The 26,869-nt window shown below is 35.9% G+C and overlaps 3 protein-coding genes across 4 annotated transcripts in view; 1 reads left to right on the top strand and 2 right to left on the bottom strand.

Annotated features, from left to right (window-relative positions):
* Positions 1-2,101: 2,101 nt before the first annotated feature.
* On the bottom strand, positions 2,102-10,987 carry LOC124170742 (ADP-ribosylation factor 2). The gene is made up of 5 exons (XM_046549663.1): positions 10,657-10,987; positions 9,781-9,861; positions 7,888-8,069; positions 6,104-6,229; positions 2,102-4,052 (listed from the first exon to the last, which is right to left on the bottom strand). The coding sequence occupies exons 1-5, from the start codon at positions 10,721-10,723 to the stop codon at positions 3,966-3,968; spliced, it is 543 nt and encodes a 180-aa protein (XP_046405619.1). The 5' UTR covers positions 10,724-10,987; the 3' UTR covers positions 2,102-3,965.
* Positions 10,988-12,583: 1,596 nt separating this feature from the next.
* On the top strand, positions 12,584-20,129 carry LOC124170836 (O-glucosyltransferase rumi homolog). Of its 2 annotated transcripts, none has more exons than XM_046549825.1 (6): positions 12,584-13,039; positions 13,242-13,404; positions 17,950-18,151; positions 18,232-18,510; positions 18,978-19,210; positions 19,698-20,129. In XM_046549825.1, the coding sequence occupies exons 1-6, from the start codon at positions 12,910-12,912 to the stop codon at positions 19,891-19,893; spliced, it is 1,203 nt and encodes a 400-aa protein (XP_046405781.1). In that variant the 5' UTR covers positions 12,584-12,909; the 3' UTR covers positions 19,894-20,129. The 2 variants fall into 2 exon arrangements, with proteins under 2 accessions (XP_046405781.1, XP_046405782.1); XM_046549826.1 differs by lacking the exon at positions 12,584-13,039 and adding an exon at positions 15,862-16,069 and having other exon boundaries at positions 13,321-13,404.
* Positions 20,130-26,112: 5,983 nt separating this feature from the next.
* The window catches only part of LOC124171716 (mitogen-activated protein kinase kinase kinase A-like), a 29,960-nt gene continuing 29,203 nt past the window's right edge, over positions 26,113-26,869 (bottom strand). The window contains exon 17 of the mRNA XM_046550986.1: positions 26,113-26,465. Coding sequence (XP_046406942.1) covers positions 26,397-26,465 — 69 coding nt within the window. The 3' untranslated portion in view covers positions 26,113-26,396. The remainder of the gene's footprint in view (positions 26,466-26,869) is intronic.

Below are 26,869 nucleotides of genomic sequence, written 5' to 3'. Positions count from 1 at the left end.
GGGCTATAGCGACACCCCCGCTATTACGAGAGATAGCCGATGCGCCGTCGATTGACCCTATAATAAGCGTGTTAAAAAATTCGTTTTTACGAGACCCTTTCGGCGTTGGCTCTCGCCATAGCGAGGGTTTCACCGCCGGAAGACTTTCATGAAGACTCCTTAACCTCTGTAATTGCTAGCGATCTGTTAGAAATGAAGTTAATGGAGTGCTCAGTCTCAAATTTATGTGGTAAACTGTCGTTTGATAAATATAATGATGACAAAACAATGCTTTGTATGATTTTTATTCAGTGCGGCGCTTATAAATTGTTTGAATAGTTGGTCGTTATTTGAGTAAGGAAATTTAGTGATGCAAAAAAACATCGCCTTTCTTCTGGATTTATGCTTACGTTTATCGGATAGATGTTTATCTGTCGCCGCACCACTCCTGTTCCTGTTTATCTGTTCGCAACAGGTATATATTGGCTATTATTTGCTCCACCTCCGGTAAAGCGACAATTCGCTATAGCGAGTGTTTATTAGTGCACCGTGGGGTGTCGTTATATCGAGGTTTCACTGTAATTACCACTTACATGGGAGATCATTGAATGGAGGTTCTTAGTTGTATTAACTAGTTGCACTTTCTTTCCGTATTACCATGTTAATAAGAGCAAACATATTCAAGGAAATACATGGTTTTGGATTCCAAAGCATAAGGTATGTGTGTCAGGGTGTCTCTTACTTAGGTAAAAATGGCCATGAAAATTGTCTCACTATTAATTATTCCCATCTAATTTTCCACACGCTCATAAGTAATCCGTTCATTGAAGGTAGTATTTGTAATTTTAAATAAAAATCAAAGGAGAGAGACAGCACAACTCTCCTGACAAGCACTAAATATGGTGCATCTAAGATTTGAAGTTTCTATTGCAATTGAGCAACCTGCATCAGAGAATATAGAAAGCCTGTTATATTAAGAACAGCCCTGCACTGATACCACAGTTTGATGTATTCCAACAGTTAAAAAGGAACATATATATATCCATTGGCACTGATGCCTATGAGGAGTAGCTGAAGTTGTAGATGTAGAAAATATGTTTGATAAACATCACCATTTATCTGCTACAGTCATCGAGTCTTATGCTGGCCCCTAGAATAGGGTATTAAACTTTTTTTCCTCTCAACATTCCAATTTTTTAAATGGGTGTGATGTAGAGTCTTGTGACAGCACTTTGGCCAGATACCTCTGCTGTCACCAGAAACTTGAATGAAGACTCCTTAACAAAATATGAGCCATCGACAGCCAATCACAAACATAAACACTGGATTTTAAACCATGGCATGCATTGAGCTGGGTTTCCAAGGGCAACTGTAATATTCAACATTAGCCAGCAGTATTCCCATTTAATTCATAACTTATTGCTGTAGTAGGCAAAGAACTCTCTGAAATTCTCAGTTACCTATGATGATGATGGCATAATAATTTCTCAATAGCCAAGTGCCATTATAAATGGTGGGAGATATAGGGGAATAATAGCTTCTCAACTTTCTGCAGTTGCATTAGAAACTGTGCTCCAAAATGCATAAAAAACTAAATCTTGTCTTTCAATTTGCATGACACAGGGGAGGCAACAGACCGTCCTATTGAAGCTTCATTATTGTGGCCAAGTGCATTTTAATTGATTTTCAAAAATGCCCTCAGTACAGCAATGAGTGAAGTGCGATCCATTTATTCTCAATGTGTGCTTTATAAAAAAATATTTCGTAATGTATTCTCTTGTTTTTAACTTGATGGAATAATGCATACAGCAGGTCTGAAAATCTGAAAACCTTGTTCAGTCCATAACACTATTTCCTCTCATGAATATTGTTATTCTTTCTACCAATTACATTCAAAATTAAACTTGAACACTTTCAATCTAGCAGAAGCTGTACTTTTGTTGTGTATAATTGCATTTCTGACATTCACCGCTGCCAAATAAATGCACGCAACCTCTTTCAGGAGTCCAATTAATTTCCTTTTCTTTATCAAAGGAATTCTTTAAAATCTATTATACCTTGAAATCAGCAACTGATCTATAAAAAATTGTTAAAAATATTTCTATGAATCAATAGCACCCTCTTAAACGTGATTGCTTTATTCTCAAAACATCTGGTGTCACTTGGAATACAAATTCTCAACCACTGATGCAATATCACATTAATATGATTGAAAATCATCTTTTATTCCAACAAGATCAGGTGACCACATATGGGTACAACAAAGTTATATCATTTGGTATAATGTTTCTTTGAATTTTTCACTCAGGCATCTCTAATACTTGAAAATGATTTCTATTTCCATTGCAATACATTAGAAAAGTATATTAAACGGTATTTCCAAAAGCAACAGGCTCAAACTGATACATCAGAAAGATACATAATGCTTCCTCTTTTTGAGCAACCAATTCTCTTCACACTCATGCTCAATAAGATAAGCACAGAGTTCCTCTTCCGAGCTAAATTGTTCACCAGTAGCTCCAATATCAGTGGCTGTTGATTAGACAAGTTCATGGAAAACTTCCTATTCAAATGAAAACAGACTCTACGTAAGTGGCCCCAAGTACAAGACTCATGTTATTGGATTAACACCAACTGTTTGGAATCAGCATTGAAGGCAAGGTTACGACGCAAGTGGAACCACTCATTCTTACTTCAAGTGGTTGCCCATACCAGATGTCTTGTTGCCAGTCATCTACAACCAACATCAAAGGCAGCCAAAATTTTTCAACAAAAAATGCCATACGGAAGAGACAGGGTAAAAAAAGAGGCAGCTCATGGAATTTTCTAAAACATCAAGACCGTAAAAACAATCAACCTGAGGAACTGCCTCACCGAGGAAGCTCAAATGAACTTAGATAATCCCAATGCCATACATTTTTACCACAAGAGGACAAAGGTGTAATTGGTTGATACATCCCATAAAAACACATCTTATTAAAACGTACAAGTAGAAAAAGACACTGCTCTCCTATTATCTGCACTCAGGAACAACCTTCTTGATGAGCTATTTTCATGGGGAGTATGTTCCATGAAAAACGGTCACAGAGGCACTTCCCTAATCGCTTTTTAGGGTTCATGAGAAAATCTCAGGGCACCAAATGCTCACGTAGTTGTGGAAACTGCAATGGGGAAATTTGAGGATGCAATCTAGAGCATTCAAAGGGATAATAACACAACTTTTATAAATAATGATAAAATTCTGACTAACAACTTCATAAAAGCCACATTAAACAAGTTTCTTCTCCCAGCGGAACATATTCATTGGGAATGTGTTTTAAACCACAACAATAAAGATTGTGAACTTAGATGTTTCCATATTATGAATAGTCGATTTTCATTGAGGAAGAATACAACATTTCAGAGCAATTAGCACCCAAAAAGAGAAATGCAGTTAGTATAAACTGAAATTGACTGCATTTTTATAAAACATTTTACAAATATACCTTTTTGGTGAATTAGATTCTGAAATGATTATAGAGGAAATAATAAACAATGGCATACCCTATTATAGCTGAGATAAAGCGATAAATATGTGTATCTGCAAGTCACAAAACTCAAGTGAATTTCAAGACATATCTCTCCCAAACCAATCTGTTATCACTCACACATTTTAAAGTTAGGATACCACAATATCTGGGCATGTGTAACCAAAAAAAGATACCACTGCATTCATGTCATATATTAATAACAGTCCACTGGAAGAACATCGACCTAGCATTCTCTTCAAAGAGAAGGTTGTGCAGCATTATTAGAGGATGAAAACGACACCACAAAGAAATAAGATTAACTAACTTCTTCCAGTATCTGTCAATCCAAAATAACTTCATGCCAATCATTCACTTGTATCACTGGCTTTAAATCACTTTCCCTTTTAAGGCTTCCTTATAATTGTTCATTCTCAACGTTGAAGAAGCCTTTGTTTCGATAGTCTAACTTATTGATTATTACTTTTTGGCAAGTTCATTCGATAACCAGTCCAAACCTTCATACAGTCCACGCTCTTCAGTAGCACACGTAGCTTGGATGTACCACTGCAGGAAAAAAGAAGAAATAGCAATCAAAACGAGGTCAAGATAAGGAGGAAATAAAATAGCAATCAAAGCAATATCATAATTATTAACACGTTGCGTACCGGGGTATTTAAATTCTTAGAAACGTCGATTCTGAGTGGAGGTGTTGAGATTGGAAATATGCCTTTGGTTTAAACATGGTTAAAAAGCTTATGTTTAGAATATAACTTTACCCAATCAAACATTATGATGCATCAATTCATTATGAATAACGAACAACAACTGAAAACGTACTAACGAATATGTATTGTACGCTTTAAAATTGTTTAGGTTGACGTGCCTAAATGACGAGAATCTTCGTCATCCATGTGGAACGTTCGGGAAAAAAATGACGAGAATTCTCACCATCTGTACGCAACGCGTTAATGTTCAAGCACACTAAACTGGTGCACAGGTCATTCAAAATAAGGCCTATATTACACAACAGTGCACCAACAGGCTGTTCCTATGGCAAATTTTGCTCTGGAGACAATCATACATAAGGAAGTACTGTTGACATGGATCATTCACTCAAAACCAAAATCACTGTTCACTAAAAGAATAATTTAGAGGAAAGGGAAAGATAATGACAGACAAATCTTCCTCACATAGCTATTTCCTCGTAAGCTTAAAGGCTGTTTTACATGGGAAATGCATTTGCAAAACTCAGAACTGCATTTTTTTCTCAGTCTGGCATGCAATAGCATGAATGCATGGACAAAATTAAAACACAGGATATTTTGCCATCTTGCACTCATGCATTTTTGCATGTGTTCATGCAATCACATGCGTCAAACATGCCCCATGTAAAATTGGAAAATGCCAAAGTTGGCAGCCATGAGTTGCCAATATCATCAGAGTTTTGGTTCATTAACTGAATCAGTCAGAACCTTTCACTGATGGAAAGTAATGACTCAAAAAAGTGAAGACACCAACAAACCTCTCAAGGACCATGCAATCCAAAGGCTGAGGAATAGCTAAGAAGCAGAGTAATGCTCAGCATGAGTTGATGACGTCATCAACTTATTTAGGAAAGGGTCAATGTCCCAAAAAAGGCCTCATAATTATCAACAATCACAATCAACAGTAAAAGAAAATTTGTAAAAGAGCCCCCTTCTTTGTTGCCAAATTGAAGAGACTTTCTGACAGAACTGGCCACCCATGCAATGACCTTGGGTGCTATGCAACATTCCATACATAAGGCAAGAAAATTGGTCACTCAGCCTGAGCTCTGATGATGTCACCAACTTTCATAGTTTTTGTTTTTAACACACAAGGGACTGGAAAATAGATAAGGGCTTGCTAAAACTGCAATATTTGGTAGCAGAAAGCAACCCCATGCCAGGAGAAAAATATAGCATGTCTTTCCCCAAGGAGTAAATAGAAAACAGCAGTACAGATATATCACTGCCATCACGGAAAGTATTGGATTGATTTGATTCAGTGGCGTAACTAGGAATATGCTTTGGGAGAGATGGGGAAGGGCTACCTCTCCCCCCCCCCTTCTGGGGAAAATTTGGAAAAAATGACACGCCTGCAAATACATTTTACATAATTTTGACACTTAAAATTTGGGCTTCATTAAAATGTAATGTTAAAATTTACTATATGTCCAAACTAGACAATAGTTTTGAATATTATTTTTATTTCTCTGAGGCTTTAGGGGGCATCTATCCCCCTCATTCCCCCCATAGTTACGACACTGATTTGATTCATTCCAATTTTTTACATGTTATTCAGGCTAATAACAAATAATATCAACCGTATCATGGTTTGGAACAACAAAACCGCTGAGCTCCAATGAGCCAAAGAGAGCATCTAAATTTCAGTTAATTTCATTTCCCTTGAATTTTATCCATGCCAATTATGAAACTTTCCCACCAAAGAGTGCAGCTTTAACTACTTCATTTTATTCAACTGTACTGCTAAATGTACAATACGCATTGATGAATTAAATCAAAGTATTCATCATAATGAGATTGAAAAAAACTAAGGTAAAAAATAATATCAACAGAATAACAAAATTTACATACCCGCCGGTTTCGTAGTTGATTTAATCCCAGTCTATCAGTGAGTTCAGAAGCAGTCATGGCGTTTGGAAGATCCTGCTTGTTAGCAAAAACTAATAATGCAGCATCTGCAAGTTCATCTGCCATAAGCTGAAAGACAAAACTTTATAATAATTTCTCATCTGTCAGCTAAAACCAAGAAAGAGGTAGCAAATCTTTTCTAAATCATCAATTATTCACTTAAATAATGAATAGATTTTTACTTTAACTATTAAAAAAATACTAGGCAACACAAACAATAGTAGATATTGGCATCCCTCGCCTAAAGCAAGAAGCCTATCCAAACCTTCATCCTATCTCCATCCTAATTGAATCCTAAAGTTATAATATCCTCATCTACAACATCAAGTGCTTCCTAGTTACTTTCCTCAGATCATTCACCACCAAACCCACACATCAAATACCTAGACTCCATTCATAGCTTCCTTCCTCAAGGGCCACAACATTCAAACTTTTGTTATCAGTCACACCTAAGTTCCTATCATCAATTTTTATGTTCATAATATGCACCATCCTGCCAATATTATTCTCTTTCTGATATTTAAACAGTTTCTTTTCCACCAATGCAAAACCCAAAGTATTAATTTGTTCAGGTTGCCTTAAAAATTTTCCTGCTAAGCTTCACTTCCTTAGCTCTGGAAACTTACAAATCCTTGTGACTTTAGTTATCTTATGATTGATCATCATACTGGGTCTGGAGACGTACACTAGTCATTGGAGCCAAACGCATTTCAATGGCTTTATATAGTAATGCTAGCTTGCCAGTAAATCTAATGTAATTACTATGAGCTGACTCATTTTGACTTTCTATTTCTCCATTATCATCCTTTACCATTTCATAGCCATGGTAAGAGTCTGAAACAAGATTTCATATGGTCAGCTGATTAAAAGTGTGCTCCACAAACCTTTCCGCCAATAACTGAAGGGATTTTATAGCTGAGCAAGCAATGGATATGCTTTGTAGGAAACTACATCTACAAAAAATAGAACTCTCAAGATCAAGAACTATGATTGGACTTTCACACCGGAGAATTTTGTTTGCAAGTTACCAATATCTAAACCTAAGTCCAAACAGCTTCGAATTTTACCTTCAACTGTAATGGATAGTGAATTTTATAGTGCAAAGGAAAATCTGATTGCTGAAGAGTGGCTGATAAAAGAGTAAAAGCTAGTATACAGGCACCAAGGAAGTATGCAGAATTAAAATAAAAAATATTATGTTCATGCACTTACCATTCCTATTAAATGGGGAAAGGAAATTAATTATGGTTAAAGATATACTAACTTAAAATATGCTAAACACAAGATAAACTTTACTTTTTATTCCATATGCCTTGCATGGTCATTGTCATGATTCTATGATTGGCTAATTTCAGCCCACATTTTTAACCTACAGTTGACTTGGCAATGACAGGATACACACCTTTATTAGTCACACAAGGCTTTATTACCGAACCCCAATACCTTGTGTTGGATAACTTAATAGCTTTGTCACTACTACAGATACCATTACATGAGGATTAATTCAATCAACAACAACAAATTAATGGGACACCTATTATCTCTGCATTAATTAACAGCTATGGAGATTCCCAGGATTTTGATTACCTTCCCATACTTATTACCAGGACTGATTATGTTCCCCGTCCAGAAGATTTGGAGCAATGATGTAAATTTGGATGAAAATAAAAAAACTGATTATAACCACTTCACAATGACAGTGAAAGTCATAGATTAATAACACATACCATGTTGTTCAATTCAACCTCAGCTTCTCCGACTCTCTCACGATCATTAGAATCCACAACAAATATAAGTCCTTGAGTATTTTGGAAGTAATGCCTCCAAAGCGATCTAATTCTGTGCTGACCACCAACATCCCAAACAGTGAAGCATATGTTCTTATACTCCACTGTTTCCACATTGAAACCTAATGGGGCAAATGATAAGCAATGAGGAAACATTTGCAAAATTGGCAGGAGACAGCAACACATAACAAAATAGGCATTTACATTTCTAATCAATTAAACACCAACATTAGTAACATAGAGACAGCTTGCATCCAAAATTTGAATGAATTTGAATTCGGTTACTTATCTTATCCAATGCTGATTTTCATCCGATTATTTCTTATAGCAATGTACAAGAAATAATTCCATATGAATTTCCAATGTCAGTCTGGCTTGTGCTGAATCTCAAATTGCATTTTCAATTCTTTGCTAAGAGTAAATTGAACACACAGAACCAGTCATAAAATCTCAAATCCAAGGCTTAAATATCCAATTCACTGTCCACCCAATCTTTAATAATGATTTAGAATATCCTGTTCACCACAATATTTTGGGTAAAATAACTGTGGAGCTCAGAAAGCTCCCGGCGTATTAGTGGACCAATTTTTGGCCTTAGTATATATGCCTGGTAAATTGAAGCTACTAACTCTCAACCAAAATGGACTCAACACTATGTCACAAGTTAACCTATAACGTAATTAACAAATTTACTGATGTATCTTTCCTCAAAAGAAGTGAATGATGCCGAACTAAGCATCTCAGACTTATAGGGAAAATAACGTGCACAGACTTAAACAAATCAAGTTTTACTTAGCCTATGTGAATGCTTTAATCAAGGGAAGTGGGACAGCAAACAGCAAGTCAAACTGACACCAGATTGCTTCCATTTTAAACTTAACCATGGGTTCCCGGCAACTTGAAACGTACACCTAAAATTTCCCAGAAAATAAGTGTTTTGGTACAGAAAGTCACTAGGGTTTTAAGGTTATGACATAAGTATAAGTATGAATGTAGTCTACGTTCTTCTGTAGGTCCATTTAAACCACTGGTATTGGAAGGGGAGAAGAGGCAATTCCTTCATTAGTTAAAAGAAATTCAAACTGCACACAGAAAATCAATGAAAATATTTTCATTCCAATGTCTTGCAGAGAATGCCTTTTGTAACTTGCCTTATCACCCAAAAAGAGGGGTCATTCTTTTTAACTGCTCCATAATAAAAAGGATGGCTCTAACAAGTAATTGTAAATAGATAGGGTTTTACAGAGTTGTTAAACTTAACATGTATGTATGTTAGCATATTTTCAATAATGCTGAGATATATTGAATTGTAGTGTGTAGTGGAAAACACTGACAAATTCTCCAGACAATCTATCCCCTAAGTTTACTCATACAATTTTAAAAGTATTTTTAAATTGCTTTCCATCAAATCTGCCTATAAGCATCCACCAAACTGTTTAAGGGAATAGGCTTAACTTCCTGTTGGTAAACCACTTCCTTCTTGGAAGCAATATCACACCTAATTTTAATGCTAGTGTATTATTTTTAGCCAATCATAATGATGAGCCAATACATCTTCAATCATTCCAATACTTTTCAAGACCTTAAGCATTTTAACTTTATTACAACTAAACCCCAGTGGCAATTAGATTTTTCCACACGGGCGAACGGACTGTCTCCTCAGAGCTAGTTTTTTGTGACAGACATGAAACATCAATTAACAAAACCTGATATATTTGTATCAGAATAAGTACACTTAGTACAGAAAGCTGAATAACTTCAAATACGTTGTCAGTATACATAGCTGGCCAAAAATATAAAAGAGAATAAGGATAAAGAAAGATGTAATCTTACCGATGGTTGGAATGGTAGCTACAACCTCTCCAAGTTTTAGCTTATATAAAATTGTCGTTTTGCCGGCTGAATCAAGTCCCACTAGAAAAAATAATACAACTCATGTAATTAACAACCATGCAACTTAAAACATGGAATGAGCGAAAGAAGAATCACAGGATTTTATGAAATGACTCGCTTAATTCGTGAAAACTATTCAAACATGCAATTGGTAGCAAACTACTTTCTGATTCTTAGCCTGAAGTGACTGCATAAGACCATCAGAATCTACCTAGAAATCAAAAGTTCCTTACATCTTGCCGGCGACAACAGGCAAGAAAAATTAAAACTGTAAATAAAAAACAAATGGCAAAAGAAAAACTAGAACCATAACCAATAAAACTAATGGGAAATGAAACTCGGAAAGCCAGGATTAAAGAGAACACCTTAGCCCGAAAAAATTAACCGAGATAAATAAACAAATAACATTAATTAATTATTACAACCCATATAAGTCGACTTAACTTCTAATACAACGAGAAACACAGACGTAACACATCTACGTGTCAACATGATTCACCATACTGCGAGAAAGTACGCGAACCTACACGTAATAAGTAAAATTTCTCCAACTGGAACAATTTTTAAACTCGATGGAGTAAATTATGTACGAAGATATGCTAAATAAAGTCCTATTCTGGTGGAAGAAAATCTTCATCGACATTGCAACTGACAAATGCAAAATGTAAACAGAAGCGTTTACCATAGTATGACCCAGGAAAAACGTGGCAGGAACAAAACATATACTACAACTGAATATTGAATCCTCAGTATAGAAATATTTTCACAGAATGCAGGAAAATTAACAGAAATATAATAATAACTTCCATCACTCACCCATCAATATCCTCATTTGTTTTTTGCCGAATAGGCGAGTAATTACTGTAGATATGGTTAGCCCCATATTTGATGTACACTATGGATGTTGGCAGCAGCTGCAAACAGAGTAATGTCACAATTTTACCGATTGCTTGCTTCTATTCTTCCACCAAAAGTATCTGGCAGTGACGCCACGTCGTCCCTCTCCTTGCCCTTTCTTCTCCACAGCCCGAACTACCAGTATTGGAATATCACAGTCGCCGGCGCTGCATTCTGACAAGTGACAGCAACTAAGCGCATTGCTATCCACTTGAGAGAATTTTATGAATATTCGTTCTGCAAATTCGTTCAAACTAGTAACATTCACATGTACGCCAGGAAAGTAGTTATCAAGGCGTTTAGGTGATTACTAAAGGAAGCGGTTGTCATAAATTTCTTCATGTCATATGCCAAATAGTCAGTGCTACCTTTCCAAGAAACTTCTTTCGAAATATGGACATATCAATTAGGTAAACCGTAACAATTAAATGGCATTCTTATTGACTTGATCATATTAACATTTTCGTTAATCCCTTTCCGGCATCAGTATAAGCTGCTGGAAGTATCCACTGTCTCCCAGGAAAGTTGCCAGCAGTGTACTAGTGGGACAAGCTAAAAACGACGTAGAAGGAATTACTCATTCAAATGGGTTATTGCATCAGGAAATATGACGGAATAATTTATTTTATTGGTGCTCTGGTATTGCAAGACATTTCATGCGGAAAAAAGACCGTATCGGCAGGGCCAGATCTTTTTACCCCTCTCCCAACTCACTTGAGCCCCCCACCTCCCCGATTTTTATGATAACGGATAGCCAGTCGCATGAGGTAAGGTTCGGAAAAAAGGAATTAACAGATATATGGATGACAGCATAAGTTTATGCTTGAATTTTTACACAGGGAAAACAAAGACAAACAGCTTGGAGTAAAACTGCATATATGAAACAGTTTAACTTTCATGCAACTAAAACACTTTATGAATACCCTTTCCAAAAATAATGTTTAGCCCTAATTCATACAACAAAAAACAAGAGTAACTTAAAAAATAAAAACAATACGTACTGCTGTAACTGAATGAACTGCCGCCCTTGAACTTGCCGCCTCTTGGACTTCGACTCCCCTAGGCACGTGCCTATTTTGCCTTACGGTAAATCCTGCCCTGTGTATCGGACTGGATGAGGATTTGAGTGCCTAGGTATCGCCATGGCGATTGCTAGATAGAAAATTTGCAATACAGTGGCAGTAAGCGTTAGCGATTCATTATCTTAAAATATGATAAACTCGACAGTTCATTCTTTGTTTCATCAGTCAGAAGGTGCTAATTTTATCCACCTGCAGTACTTTTCATTGCAGATATTTTCTGTTCTTCCCAAAGACCAAGGAAACTTTCGAGATACGTAGAGTTGCTGAAAATAGACTGATGACATGAAATCAATGAAACATAATTATGCAGATTCAGCTGAAGGTATTTTTAAACTGTCCTTAAGTGTGGAAGTGCATATAGGTACTCTGAGAATGTGTGCCAAATGTGTGTGTGTGCCATTCGAAAACGTACTGTTCAGATCTCAAAAGGTCGTCTCCATTTTCAAATTAGTATGAAAACTATATTAATTTGAAATAAGCATCGAGCCAGATTGGAGAGGGCTTCATCTTGAAATGCCAGTCGTCGTGTATGATACGATGTATCATCATGATATGAATATGTTCAATGTAATAGGCAAACCAAAGGTTACCTTGTGACGATCTTACTTTGGGAAGTATATTATAATTAATTCAATTAATTACCCCCGGAACAAATTAATTAAATCAATCAGTTGATAGGTTATGTTTAATAAATCATTTAAATACATACAAAATAATGTTTGAAATTGCCTCCGTGTTAACGATGGTAAAATGTTTTTACGCCTTGCATCATGCAACTGTTTATTAAATGGGTGGTTCAAAAATTCTTAAACTGTACTTCAAGTCATTCCGAAGTTATGGGTTGTTTTTGGTGCTTGAGCTCATGTTTATAGTTATTTTTTCGTTCATGACTAGGGTCAAATTAGTCCGGGTTGCGTCCTTCTGTTGAAGTTGTGAATATTGCGAGGGAGGATCGTGGTTTTGCATTCCATGTGTTTTCGTACATCTTGAGCCATTTAGCCTTACTGACCTGAATCTATTGAAAATATTAGGTTGATGATCATAAGTTACTTGGAAATTCTTATATAGTTGATCCGAATTGTATGTAGCTATGTTGAAGGCGTTGGTAACCGTATTGTTGTTGCTGTCCGGAGTGAATTTGGAACAATCATGCTGGCACGAAGAAGACAGTACGTGCGCGAGTGATGCAAACGGTGATGTTAAGTCCCACTTAGTTAGTGGTACGTATGTGTTGCTTCTCTTAAAACCTTGTTGCACTATGAATACACTACTTGAAGCTCATGCAACAACGGATGATAAATTCATCTATCTATAATTGCTACTTCGTGAATTGTTTTTATGCGTATTGTTGCATCGATTCTTGTTGTAATTCTACGCATAAAGTCGTTGTTCAAGTGCAGTTTCTAACCTCTTTGTTTTCAGGGCCTAGATATCGGAAATACTTAAAAAGTATTGCTGATGCTTTAAGTGGTTACACCCCCAGGCCTGCTAAAAATTGCTCCTTGTATGAGAGCGTGATCATTCAGGATTTGAAACCATTCGAAAGTGGAATCACTAAGGAAATGATTGAGTCTGTCATTGACAGGTATTCGACTCTTTTACCTTCTATGGTATACATATTTCTAGATGGACCCTAGGGGTTCAATCATTCTCAAATGATAGGAGGGTGTGTGTCCATTCTGCACTCCAATAATATAAGGCGCATTCATGCCATTCGCAGAAATAGGTAAATGCTGAAATGAAGCCCTGTTTATAATATGGTGAAAAGGACTTACATCTAATTGGCACTTATACATCTAATACAGGGAAAGAGTGTAAATTTGTCGTTTAAGGAAAACTTTGTTTCTTGGACTAGATGCTCAAATTTTGTTGAGGAATTAGTCTTGCTTGGTCATCATGGATTGGAGGGAGCTCAAATATTAGTTCCAGGTGGCCAATGGTGTGTTGCTAGATTATTAAAATGCCAGTACATAGCATACATTAAATACATTGATTTACTGTACAATCTTATTGACCCTTTAACCTAACTACTATTTTTGTCTCCATGTTGGTATTCTCATCTGGACTGAGAAGAATAATCATTGCATTGCACAGTTATTAAGGATTGATGGAACTTATGGATATCTTATAAAGTTTCCTTGTTTATTTCATTAAGTGAGTCAACATTTTTCAAGGAAATTTCTTCATCCTTCATTTTCATGAAGTTTCCTCTTAAGATGGAGTCAATTTCATCTCTTGCAATTTTTGCGTCATCATTCAAATTCAATAAAATGTTCTAGGAATTTGAGTGTATACCTTAGTTTCATTTGATGTTTCCTTCCTCTCTCTGTTACCTTGTTATTCGTAATCCTGCATTATTCTGGGGGCAAGAAATCATACCCCAATGTAAACTTCAGCCTTAAAATATTTATTTACTGCTACTCCTTGCTTTCTCCTTATCATGAATGAGATTGTATTTATTTTGATGTTGTACCGGCTCCTTCCTGTGTTGGCATTAATTTTTTTTGTGTGAACTCTCAGATAATGTTGGTATCAGAGCTCAACTGCTTTTTACGTGTTGTTTCATTCATGATGTAACAGGTGCCTCTCATTGGACCTTTCCGACTTGTCTTCATTTTACCAGAGCCCCATCACCATTCAGTTTGTGGCTAGCTAAGAGTGGGGATTATGGTGAAAAGACAGGGTGTCCAGAGACCGGGAAAATCAGGAGTTGTGCTTGAATTTTTAGTCCCTGGAATTAATTATTATTAATTATTCATGAATTTTTGCTCCAACCTGGAATTTCAAAATCTTCTATATAAAATTCATTTCACATGTAATTTTTCCAGTTCAACACCCATTTTATGGCCTGTGTGTCATTTTTGTCAACTGTTTGTCATAATTTTAAGTGCACTAGCGTAGTATGTAGATAGTTACAGCCGGATTGAAACGTGCACTGTCAGACAAGACAGCAGAATCAAAATGTCTAGCACTCTAGATTCAAGTAAGATTCAAAAGCATGAAGAATAGAATGCCAGGTGACGTCAGCTTCTATGTATGAGGCCGTAGCAACATCTTGACATTGAATAAATTTAAATTTGAAATATAATATGTTAACTAACCTATTCCTTGTAAATACATAAATATAATATAAGTTCAAGTACATATTGAAGTAATTTTGAGTGTTTAGTTATCCCATTAATCCCGATTAACCTGGAATTTGGTAAAATTTTCCTGGAGAACCAGGAATTATGCATGAATTTTTCTGCTTTCATTAGCCCGACACCCTGAAAGAATACAGCTGTACTCAGTATTTCATTTATTTTTAAATTTTTTTAATTTATTACCACACCACCAAAAACAGCACTATTTGGCGTTTTTATCGGCATTTTAAATTATTTAAAACTATGAAACGCCCACAAACATCCATGACCTGGATAAGGGTGACTTACCCAAGTGGGACTCCAACCCGCAACATTTGATTTGGCAGGCGAGGACTTTACCTCGCTGCCACACATTGAGGAAGGGAATGCCTTTATGCTTCAGAAAATTATCCTTAAAACTTTTGGAAAAGTATTTATTGCCATTCCAGTTGTCAGGCAACGTTCAATGGAAATAAAATACATTATGGACTGAACTGAGTTCATGTGAAAAAAGTATCCTTGTCACTTAAACATAAAATATATCTGTTGTCGAGGAGACACTCTCCCCTAATTTCAAAATTTCAACCCTTAGTCAAAATTCATATTTTAGTTAACTTCTCAATCAATTAATTTTTACCTATGTAATTGTTTTTTACGAGGAATATTATATTTTGGAAAACCACTCTCTGTTTGGAGGAACATCTCCCCCTGCAAGGAATGTTGCTTTCGTGAACAGATTTCAATGTACATATACCCATTTCACGCATCAATAACCTGCTTTGCTGATTCTGGCATGATGTTTCACTCTTTTGCAGTTTTCCTGTCAGGGTTTATTTTAATTTGGGTAAAAGAAGATGAAAAACATCACATGTAAAGCTCTCTTGGATGTGGACTTGCTTAACCTAGTACCTATTCCTCAGGGGTTTTTGACATCTGCATCTAGGGAAGCATCATTGAATTTTCATGAAAAACCTCTGAAGTTTTGTTGGTGAAGAATGATATGCTGGTTGCTACAACAATATAAATCTCAAACTAAACATGCAAGGAGCAGCATGAAGCAGAGCATGAGTTGTTCAAATTAACTTCATGTAAGGATGAAGCTGTATAGTGCATGCTTCGATTTAAAGGGTGGGTAGTTAGTGGTTGTGGTTTTCAAATATAAATGTATCTCATAACAGCTTATTGGATTAGTTAATAGTGGAGTGCTCTTAGTAGAAATTTCAACTAATATTTGCCACTTTATTCAAAATTAAACAAATTCAAATTAAATAAAATTCACAAATTGCTTTCAAGGCGAGCTCTTGGTCCTGCTCCCTTGTTGCATCGCTAATCAGTTTGGTGCCCTGCTTTAACAAGCTCTCACCACTGCCCAGGCATGGTGCCCTTGCTCTGCCTCTGGATTTCTTGCCAAGCAAAGCTATGCTAAAGTGCTTCTCTTCAGTTTTGTTTCACAAACATTTCATGTAAGACTTCATACATCTGATTGGGTAGCCATTCACTTAAGTTATGCCTTATAAATTCAATCAAAGTGGTTATGTTTGTTGCATACATTGTGCTTTGAGTATAGAGGTATGAAAAATAAACATCATACACTTGTTTTGAATTTATTATGTTATTATGGCATCAACCATGTAATGAATGATCATGAATGCTTTACTAGTTGATTTGATGTGATGTGTCTCATAATAACAAGCACAAACTTTGGCCTAGACTTTTAGGCCTCAATATATCCGTGTATTTTTCCATATTAATTGAATGCCTTCTGATGGTGCATCCTTGTACTCAATATAATTGGCTTCTCTGTATCTAGTGGAATGCGTACAATGCAACTTCAGTTCTGGGGTCTGTGTTCCATCTTTTGTAGAAGTCTGCATCTGCTGGTGTCCATTCTATGGTATGCTCTTCATGTACCAAATTGAAATGAGCTTATCAGTGGCCTGATTTTTAAGTTAATTATTTTTATCTGTCTCTTCAATGCATTGGTATCATTTAGATACCATGGTAATATCAGCAGTTTTATTATTGATGGACTGGAATGAAGATTTTTTAAATGGAAATTGGAAAAATTGCACTAGATTACCGCTTCCAGTAAAATTGTACCGACTGCTCGCATCGTGGAAAAAAATTGTAATCAAATGTCTGTGCTGTCAGAGATTTTCTCTGAGTGTTTTCAGAAATTTAGATAGAATAAGAATTTTATAATGTGTACTTTCGAATGACTTTGTCCCAAGTACTTGAAGTATGAAATAATTTTTGAAACGCTCCCAGGTATCTGTTGGTTTGCTTTCTAGTTTAATTTGTTTGCACAGGGAAGGTGAGCTCTACAGGCTCAATCATGAAACAAAGTGATAAACTCCAATAATTGCAGCATTTTTGGCACTTCGTCACTGGGACAAATCAATTTTCTATGTTGGTTTTCGGGAACGTAATAATGGGTTGATTTGTAATATACCATACTTTTCCTGTACAGCTATTTTATCTTTTATGTTTCCTAACAGTTTTTTGAGTTCATAGTCATTAGTGTGCACAATGTTAGTGTTAACTGCATTCAATACTGTGTATGAAACTTTTGTGAAGGCAAGATAGAAAGAAAACTTGATCTATCTTGTCGATTGGTCTTTTTTGTGTGTGGTTTAATAGGTTACTTATGATTTAAATTTATGCTTTTTCAAATGTGGTCAATCAATGAAGTTTGGAAACCATTCTCTTACCATTCCTATATCTTTGGTGCATTTTAATTCTTTATGGAAGGCTGAAGTGTTCTGAGGAATGTTTAAGTCTCTCTTTATCATGGAATGGAAAGCCGCAAATTTGTGGATTGGGTGAGCGAATGAGTTACTATGTGTGTAGATGGTTGTACGGGTGGGTTTCTGGTTTCTGTGGGTCAAATTATAATTTGCTGTCAGATTTTTTTAAGGGATAAATCTAGGGATGGAGTTTGCAGTTAATTCATTTATTTTTGTACCATAAGCCAATTGCTTTCTTCAAGTCATGATTTTTCTTTCTAGAGGGACCAAGTATCAAATCATCAACCACAAACTTTATAGAGAACCAAATTGTATGTATCCAGCCAGATGCAGTGGGGTGGAATATTTCATTTTAAAAGTGATCGAACACATTCCAGACGTGGAGTTTATTTTAAACACAAGGGATTGGCCTCAAGTGTCAGCATATCATAATCAACTAGTGCCAGTATTTTCTTTTAGCAAGGTGAGTTGTATGTATTTCAATTATGCTAATTATACTTCATGTTAATACATGCATAGTTTTGCTTATTCTTTTTTTTTCAGACATCAGCATTCAATGACATTATGTACCCAGCATGGTCTTTCTGGGATGGTGGACCAGCAATTAGTCTTTATCCTCAAGGATTAGGTAGATGGGATAAGCATAGGAAGCAAATAGCAAAGGAAGCCGATATTTGGCCATGGGAAAAGAAGAAAAAGTTAGCATTCTTTCGTGGATCTCGTACAAGCTCAGAAAGAGATGCTTTAATACTCCTTTCGAGAGAAAGACCAGATTTGGTGGATGCGCAGTACACAAAAAATCAAGCATGGAAGTCTGATAAGGTACCATTTTTACTATGGGCAGAAATTAACAATTAATCAACAGGGATTAAAAGCCCTTGAGCAAAATTGCATTTCATACTCAAGCAAAATGCATCAAGCATATACATACATGCAAATTTAGAAATCAAGCAATATGTAAACTTTTCAATGTAGAGGTGCATGTATGTCTGTTAAATTTTGCAGGGGTTTTGGTGATGATCAGTTCCATAGGTAGATTAAAAAATTGTGCATGCATGATTTGGAAATCGTGCTCTGAAAACTATGTTTGTTGATGTTAGCACACTAAATCACCGCTACTCTTTACTAGAACAGCAATGCACTAAATGCCTCCAGTGAAATACAAACTTGCCCATTAATGAAATGCTGGTCTATTTTATGACCTTCGGTCCTTCATTATACATATGTAGTTGTCGTAAATATTCATGATTGGATGTATCAGTATGTAATTTTTTTCCCTGTGATTTTAGGATACGCTGTATGCTCCTCCTGCCAGTGAAGTTCCCCTGGAAAGTCACTGTCACTACCGCTATTTGTTCAACTTCAGAGGTGTTGCCGCAAGTTTTCGATTCAAGCATCTCTTCCTCTGCCGTTCTTTAGTATTCCATGTTGGTGACGAATGGAATGAATTTTTTTATTTTCAAATGATTCCTTGGATTCATTACATTCCTGTCAAAAGCACTGCAACAAAGGAAGAGATAAGGTGAGAATGTAAAATAGTATTTCTGAGTATATTGTTAGCTGAATGATAGTGGATATTTAAATGTCTTTTGGAAGAAACATTTGCGTATCAGACCTTCAAAATAAAATTATGGTGTGCATTAAAAACATGGCGTAAGAGTTTATGCTTTAAATTATGATCTCATGCTTGCTTAGTGCACAGGTTGAATAATTTCTTTTTGCAATGCCCACTGAGCTTGTAAATTAAAATATCAGCTTGAGAATGAAGGAAATAACCTTCAACAACCTGTGCTTCATCGGCATGCATTATGGCAGTTGGAGTCAGTGAAATATTTTGGAGAAATCAATGATTTTAAATATTTTTCTGGTAAACCAAATTGCCAGAAAAAGGTTTTTCAATAAAATTCATAGAGAAAAAAATGACTCAGAAACAATGGTGATAACAATGTGTTTTTCTTATTTCTTATTGCTGTCTGCTCATATGCATATTATCATTTTATTTATTTCAGAGAACTCTTGGAATTCGCCATGTCAAATGATGAAGTAGCTCAGGAAATTGCTCAACGTGGGTATGATTTTATATGGAAGCATTTACGCATGAAAGATGTTGAATGCTACTGGAAATCTTTGTTGAAGAATTATGCCAAACTTTTGAGGTTTACTCCGAACCTCAATGCAACGTTGAAGGAAGTGAGGAGCTCCTGATCTTATTGGTAGCTAGAGGTGGACTTACATTCAGGTATTTCATGCTGTATTCATGTGTGCTGAGTTAATTTGGATCTGTGAAACTTAATTGACTTATTTTATAGTATTCTGGTCAGTATACTGTGTACCCAAATAGCACAAAATATCTTCTAGATATCTACAAAATATCTAGAATGTCTTCAGCTAATGTCTAGAAAGTATCTTGTAATATATCCTAGATATTTTGTAGAGATCAAGAAGATATTACTAGAACATCTACAAAATATCTAGAACGTCTTCAGCTAATGTCTAGAAAGTATCTTGTAATATCTTCTAGATATTTTGTAGATATCTGAATGTCCACTTTTCTGATATCTACAAGATATCTTTGAGAAGATATTTTCTAGACATTCATATTCAAATTGGATCCATTGTGAAAATTCAGGATAAATAACTTAAGTATAATATTTTTCGGTTTAACAAGAGTTTATTTTCAACTGACAGCCTACTGGTGGAGGAGGTGGTGTTGGTAGGCTGTCTTCTTGGGAATCTTCCTGAATATTGGAACCTATCTGGCTTTATATCTTTCTAAAGGGGGCTTCCTCCTCCAATTCCAAATTTGAAGTTTCCAAAGCCGCTTACTAGAAAGATTTCTCAAAGGCTTCTACAACATTATCTATGAATGTTGATTCAGTGTCTTGCAATATAGGCCTTGAAGAATTTTTAATGCAAGTTTTTGCCAACTTATTTCACCTTCATCAGGGCTGTAAATGAATGAGTGCATAACTGTGATACGTAAAAGGTTGTGGCAATATTTTTTACGATAGTATAAAAAAATTAGTTGTGAATTAATTATGAAAAGAAGAGACTAGAATTTTGACATACCTTTTATTCCTTTGAAATGGATTTGTTTATTGATGGTAACTAAGCTGAGACAGTTCATAGTTACCTATCGATTTTGATTAATTAAATAATAATAAATTTTGATTAAATTGTCTGATGCCTGCTCTTTCACCACAAATATTTTTGGTTTTTTTGAAATATGCATAATTTTTTTTGATAATTGTTTTGTTAAATTACTTTCGGTATCTAAAATTGTGGCATTTTTGAAGGCTAAGCAGTAGCCATAATTTCATAGAGCAGACATATTCTAGGCATTTAGCAGATATTTGAAAAAGAAGCTACCGTAACTTTAAATGGCTTTTGTAAACATTTGCCAGAAGAGTTGCCTTTGCTTTTTTAGTGCACGTGCGTACAATTACTTGATCCATCCATCCACCAAAAACCATAGCAGTTACAGTTTTATTCAAGATTTGGGTGCTTTTTGGCTAATTTCACTGGACATATACAAAAAGATTCTCCACTCAAAAAGAAATATGGTAGACATCTAGTAGATTTTTAAAATATCCAAGACATTGAAGATATATTCTAGGCATATAGAAGATTTTTGAGATATCCGAGACATTTAAGATATTTTCTATAAATCTAGAAGATATTTTGTGCTATGCAGGTAGTTATACCTTCATTGCTCACATCTTTTAAAGAAATACCATCTTACTTATGTGTAGCTGAGGAAGGGACATTGTGATATGAGTGAATGTGACTTGATAAGAGTGATCTAAAACTTCAAATTTTATTTTTCTACATATTGTGATTACGTTTTCAATGAGAATTCTGGTAAGTAGAGTGAGAATCTTACTGATGGGTTAATTTTTTTGTGTTCCTGCTGGTCAAATCATATATTTTGATTGAAATTTGTGTAATTGCGTCTCTCTGAGTGCTGTGTCCGTATTAGCTTCAGATCCCATACCAGAATCCAGCAATATATCTTTACGAGAATTCTTTCTATTAACCCTCAGTCAGGTTGTTGGTTATTTGTGTTAGCTAACGATTATGAGGCAGCTTAGGGTCCCGGGGAAAGGGAGTAAAGGAGGTGCTCCCATTACAGCCTCTAAGTAAATAGTCCTTAAAGTATGCAGATATTGTTCAGTAAAGACAAAAGGAAGAATAAATGGAGTACATAAATCATATTATGAGGAAGTATGTACTTTCAAATATCCCACCATTTTGCCCTGCAAGGGAGTATAAGACTCCACTGTGAGGGAATGGGATGCTGATATGTAGTCTAGGATTGACTCTGCCTTCAACTCATCAAATCTTTATAATGGAGATATTGTGATACCATATGAGAATTCATGTGCAGATTGAAGCCTGGGTATTGATTGGTGCTATCTTTTAAAACTGTCTTCCTAATCTCCTTTACTGTTTGAGCAACTTTCTCAGTAAGGATATTCAATTTCTCATGAAGTAAGAAACTGTCTGGGAGCCCTAACTGCTTTATTCATTTTAAATTCTGTTAGAATATTGAGGATATTTATCACTCAGCTATATTAAAGATAGTCAGTGCTGAACAAATGTTGCCATTGCATTACTACCTAATTACTATTTGTCTTCTAGTGTTTTGCAAAGTGCCCTCTCACTGTAATTTCATTAATTTGAATTTTCCATCAGTAATAATGGTAAAATATATAATTTTATTGATGTTTTCAAGTCTTTCAGTACCTTTTAGCAAAGAGGCGCATTGAGGTGTTGGCCTGAAAAAATTCTTGAGGTGGGAGTTGATGTTCCAGGGTAAGGGAAGGTTCATTGGCTTGTTCAACATCCAGTATTACGTAGACTCCATGAAGTTTTGTTATTAATTCCATTGAAATTAATTTCATAGCTTTTTCATTTCACTTAATATGGCACAGTATTTGCTTCACTACTAAAGAAACATTATACCTCTATATAGTAGACATAACTATATGGTTTACTTGGATGACAGGAATACACACAGTGCTTTCCCAGTGTTATCCTTAAGGGATCAGCACTATATGGCAGTGCTTTAAAAATACAGCCAAAGTGTGCTGTATTGACATAACCCTAGGTTTTCCACGATTGCTCCGGTCGACCTTATGTGATGATATTACGCAAGTAAGTAATTTATTTATTATCAGTTTGTTAATTGGGTGAAAGGGGTAAATGTACCTCTTACAATTGGTGCTCTTTATGAATGAGATTGGTTGATTCAGGGGCTGATAGGGAATCTAATTGTGCATACAATTTTTATGCCATTGAGTGGAGTATTTACCTATGTGTGTCCCCAAAACATGATATTGATTGTTTTTACTGCTGACTGGTAAGCTGAAGGTGTAGTTCTTATTATGGAGACTTATATGTTGTAGTGTATCAGTTCCTCTCATGGCACTGGGATTCTGTATATTCGTTCAACTGTTTCAATACAATTTCTGTAGTGATTCACCTGATGAATCTCCTGTTTAATATCATATTGTCTCAATTATCTCTGTACTTGTACTTGAATGTGATAAACTGGAATGCAATACGGAGTCCTGAGTGATGACATGTTAATCATTCGTGTATTACTTATGTATGTATTGTGATCATTTTGGTTTTACATTGTGTATGGATTTTGGGTTTTTAATGCTGAACATCATTATTTTGAAGAAATTATCAGTGAAGTAAGCCCTGTAGTACAAGCATTTTGTATTCAATTCTTGATAATACTTTTAAGCAAGAGTTAATTATCAAATATGTATACTCTTATTGATTAGTTTTATGTGATACATTGTGGAAGGTGTTATCTCCATGTACATTCTTTGGTGAAATTGTGGATTCTGTTGCATTAATTTAAGGACTTGTAATTGTTAATTTGGCAAGAAAGGTCTTCCTATAAAGGAAGTAGGTTAAAATTGCATGATAAGCTTTCTACTTAGGACTGAAATTGAAAAATGTGGGTGCTGATTCGACAGGGGGCATTCATAACTTGCTCCAAAGCTAGTTTCGGTACATTCCTGCTGAATCTGAAGTGATTGGTGAATCATCCTAATGAGAGTGGGTGGACGATTGGTTTATAAGGGTGATTTCAACTCTGTTGGGTCCCCTTCATAGAATCAGCTGCACAGAACTATCTATCTCTTATCGGTATGTTTGGTTCTATTTTTGAAAGCAATGTAGTAATTACAGTTCTTGTACAATACCTTGTATTTTAAAATTTCTTGCGGATGAATAAAAGCACATATTTTCATTTGAATGCTAGAATTGGCATTAATATCTCAGCCCATCAGTAGTCAACTATAGATGTGCTGTTTTGTCTGACACTTCCCTGTGACGCCATAAATATGTTCATGTATTTACTTACTGGCTGAAAATGTGATGAGGAAGTGATACTTTTTCTGGAATAGGTACATAATGCATGCTTTTTCATTACTATTAGGAAATATCTCCATTGATTTGTGATTTAATGTATTCACTGAAAATGTTGCTGGATGTAAATGCTTTGTTCTGATTGATTAGAGACATAATTGCACACATGAGGTATGTAAATTTTTGTACTTACATCCAGACATAGTGCCAACTGGTAAGCCATCATTAGTCACATCTTAGGCATAGCCAGGGGGTGGTAATGTCCCTTCAAGAGTAAACACTATTGATGCATTCTATTCAAATATGCAGGGTAGGGCCAGACTATGTATATAGATCTAAGCCCTGCGTCCTACCCCAAGATTTGGTCTTCCAGGTCAGTCTTTAAGGATTTGGATGGAGAATAATTATATGTATTGTGACGTGGCAGGGGGATTATGGGTGAGTGGGGGAGGGTTTGCTGGGAGGGTCGGGGGTCGGACAAGTGGTCGTGGGATGTGGGTTGGTTGGGGAGAGGGGGAAGAAAGGAGAAGTCATGTCGTGGGTGGGGCTCTTTTCCGGTGGCTGGTGTCCATAAAAGAACCAGAGCTTACGATTTGAGTGCAACAGAAAATTTAATGCAATTAAAAAACCAAACAAGGAAAAATACACAGAAATACATTAAATTATTGACCAATTTTCTTTACTTTAATTATACTACTGGCCAGTGAAAAGAACCAAAATCAATCAGCTTTTACCCAAAACAAATAACAATTAGAGAGATTTAAAAAAATAGAACAAGAATCTTCACTTCTAATCAGTCTTTGGCGTGAATACAAAAATGAAGTGACAATGCCAACTTTAATCTTAAACACTATACTAAAATACACACTCTGTCCTTAGTACTAAAATATACAGTCATTTACGGGGAAAACGGGAGGACAAAAGGGTTTTAAAAAATGCAAGGGACGAATATTTCGGGGTGACGGGTCTTCTCCACAGATAACGGGGCTTTCTTCTATTCTTGATTGGGGCATAAAGGGGATTTCTCTTTGAGAATCTTCTTAACTTGGGGAGGGGGGGGGGGGGTTGTTATGTGGGATGATAGTTTTACTTATCAGCTCTTGGTTCTCGGTCTTGGATGGGGATGACCTCCTCGGCTGGCTCCTGTCGGGGTTGCTGCATCTTCATTCACCATGTGCTGAGAGAATGTTCATGTATTGGACAACACGCCTCAGAAATCCGGCATAGCCTTCGCCCACAATACAAGGCCAGCATTGATGTGTCTCCTCAATCTGGAGTACATCTGGATTTTGTAGCCCAAAGATGGTTAGTTTTCTGGGGTTGAGGCAGGTGGGGAGAAACAAGGGAAGAGGCCAGTTTCTTTCGGGTCCTCACCACGGGGGGTTTGCCGAAGTACGTTCTCTGTTTGTAAGGGGGAGGGTGTGTAGATTGCATCACCCGCTGTTTGCTGCACACAGGTGTTGTTTGGAGGGTGGGATGGGGGGAAGACGTGGGCTTTTCACTTGGCACGTACACAGATGGAAAAACCCCGGAATCGGGAAGTGGGGAATCGTGGGGGGAGGGGGAAGCATGCTACACATGAGTTCATTCATGCTTCACTGCACTCACACACATTCACACACAATACATGGCAATGCATAAGCTCTCCCTCCGTCGTGAACGCACATTTAACGCTATCATGAACCATGCCAAGCGGCATCGGTTACAATATGTGTTCTGCTATGTTTTTAACTCTATGGCCAGGGATGGACATTGAATTTTTTTTATTCTGTAGGAATAGGTGCTTTGCCCGATAACTTTCTACTGTTATATCAAAACATATATCCAGAGGGTACCTACCTTATGTAATGGAAAAAGTACTTCTCCTAAAAACATGTGTCTCTTAAATGGAAGATGACTTTTTCTTTCAGTTTCAGCAACAGTTTTCTTAATGATAGTCTTAAATTTGATATTTAATGATACACATCCAATAAAATAAATAGTATTCTCATTTTGTAATAATTTTATTCAGTTTTATGTATAAACATAGTTCTATATCATATTTTTTTCACATTTTATTTCATATTTTTATATGGATTTAATTAATTTGGTGTCAATTGTAGGAATGGAACTTAAATAAATAAATAGGCTAATGAATAAATGATGGACATGAATATTGTGGATTAAACATGACTTTGCTTTGGTGTGTGCCATGATATATCATTTACTCAATTCTCGGACATGCTTTCAGATACCCAAGTAGTGGTCAATTAACAATTGAAATTATTTTTTCAATGTGTGAGGTGGTGATTCTGGAAGTCAATTGAACTCAGTCTTCATTGCTAAGTGTCCTCTGGGAATATCTTTTGATCTTCTTTTCTTATGCTGCTATCCTCTTCCAGTTTTTGGCTCTGAAAGGCAATTGAAAATTGGTCAGAAAGGTCAAGAGGTAGAATGAATATTTTCAACTTTCTTACAATGATGTATAGTGCTTGCCATGACAAACATTTGAGCTTGCTTTGTGTGGGAGAGGCACTCGGATAATGACCGAGTATTGTAGGGCTTCATCTCAGCATTTTTGCCAGTTTTACTATTAATTTAGCATTGAAAGTGAAGTACATATGAAGTTTAAAAAAATATTTTTAATATATATTAGACACAAATAACTACCATATAGAGTAAATGAGCACTGAAAATGTATTTAGATCACTGATATTTCCTTGTTCGTTAATGAACGAATGAAAGAAGTGACTTGATCTTTTGGAGCTTGTGGAAGTTTAACTGAGAAACAAAGGAAATCTCAATTTCATGAGTA

This window comes from Ischnura elegans, chromosome X (genome assembly GCF_921293095.1).
Source record: "Ischnura elegans chromosome X, ioIscEleg1.1, whole genome shotgun sequence".
NCBI classification, from domain to species: domain Eukaryota; kingdom Metazoa; phylum Arthropoda; class Insecta; order Odonata; family Coenagrionidae; genus Ischnura; species Ischnura elegans.
The sequence above is the reverse complement of the archived record's forward strand: the minus strand, read 5'-3'. Positions and strand labels throughout refer to the sequence as shown.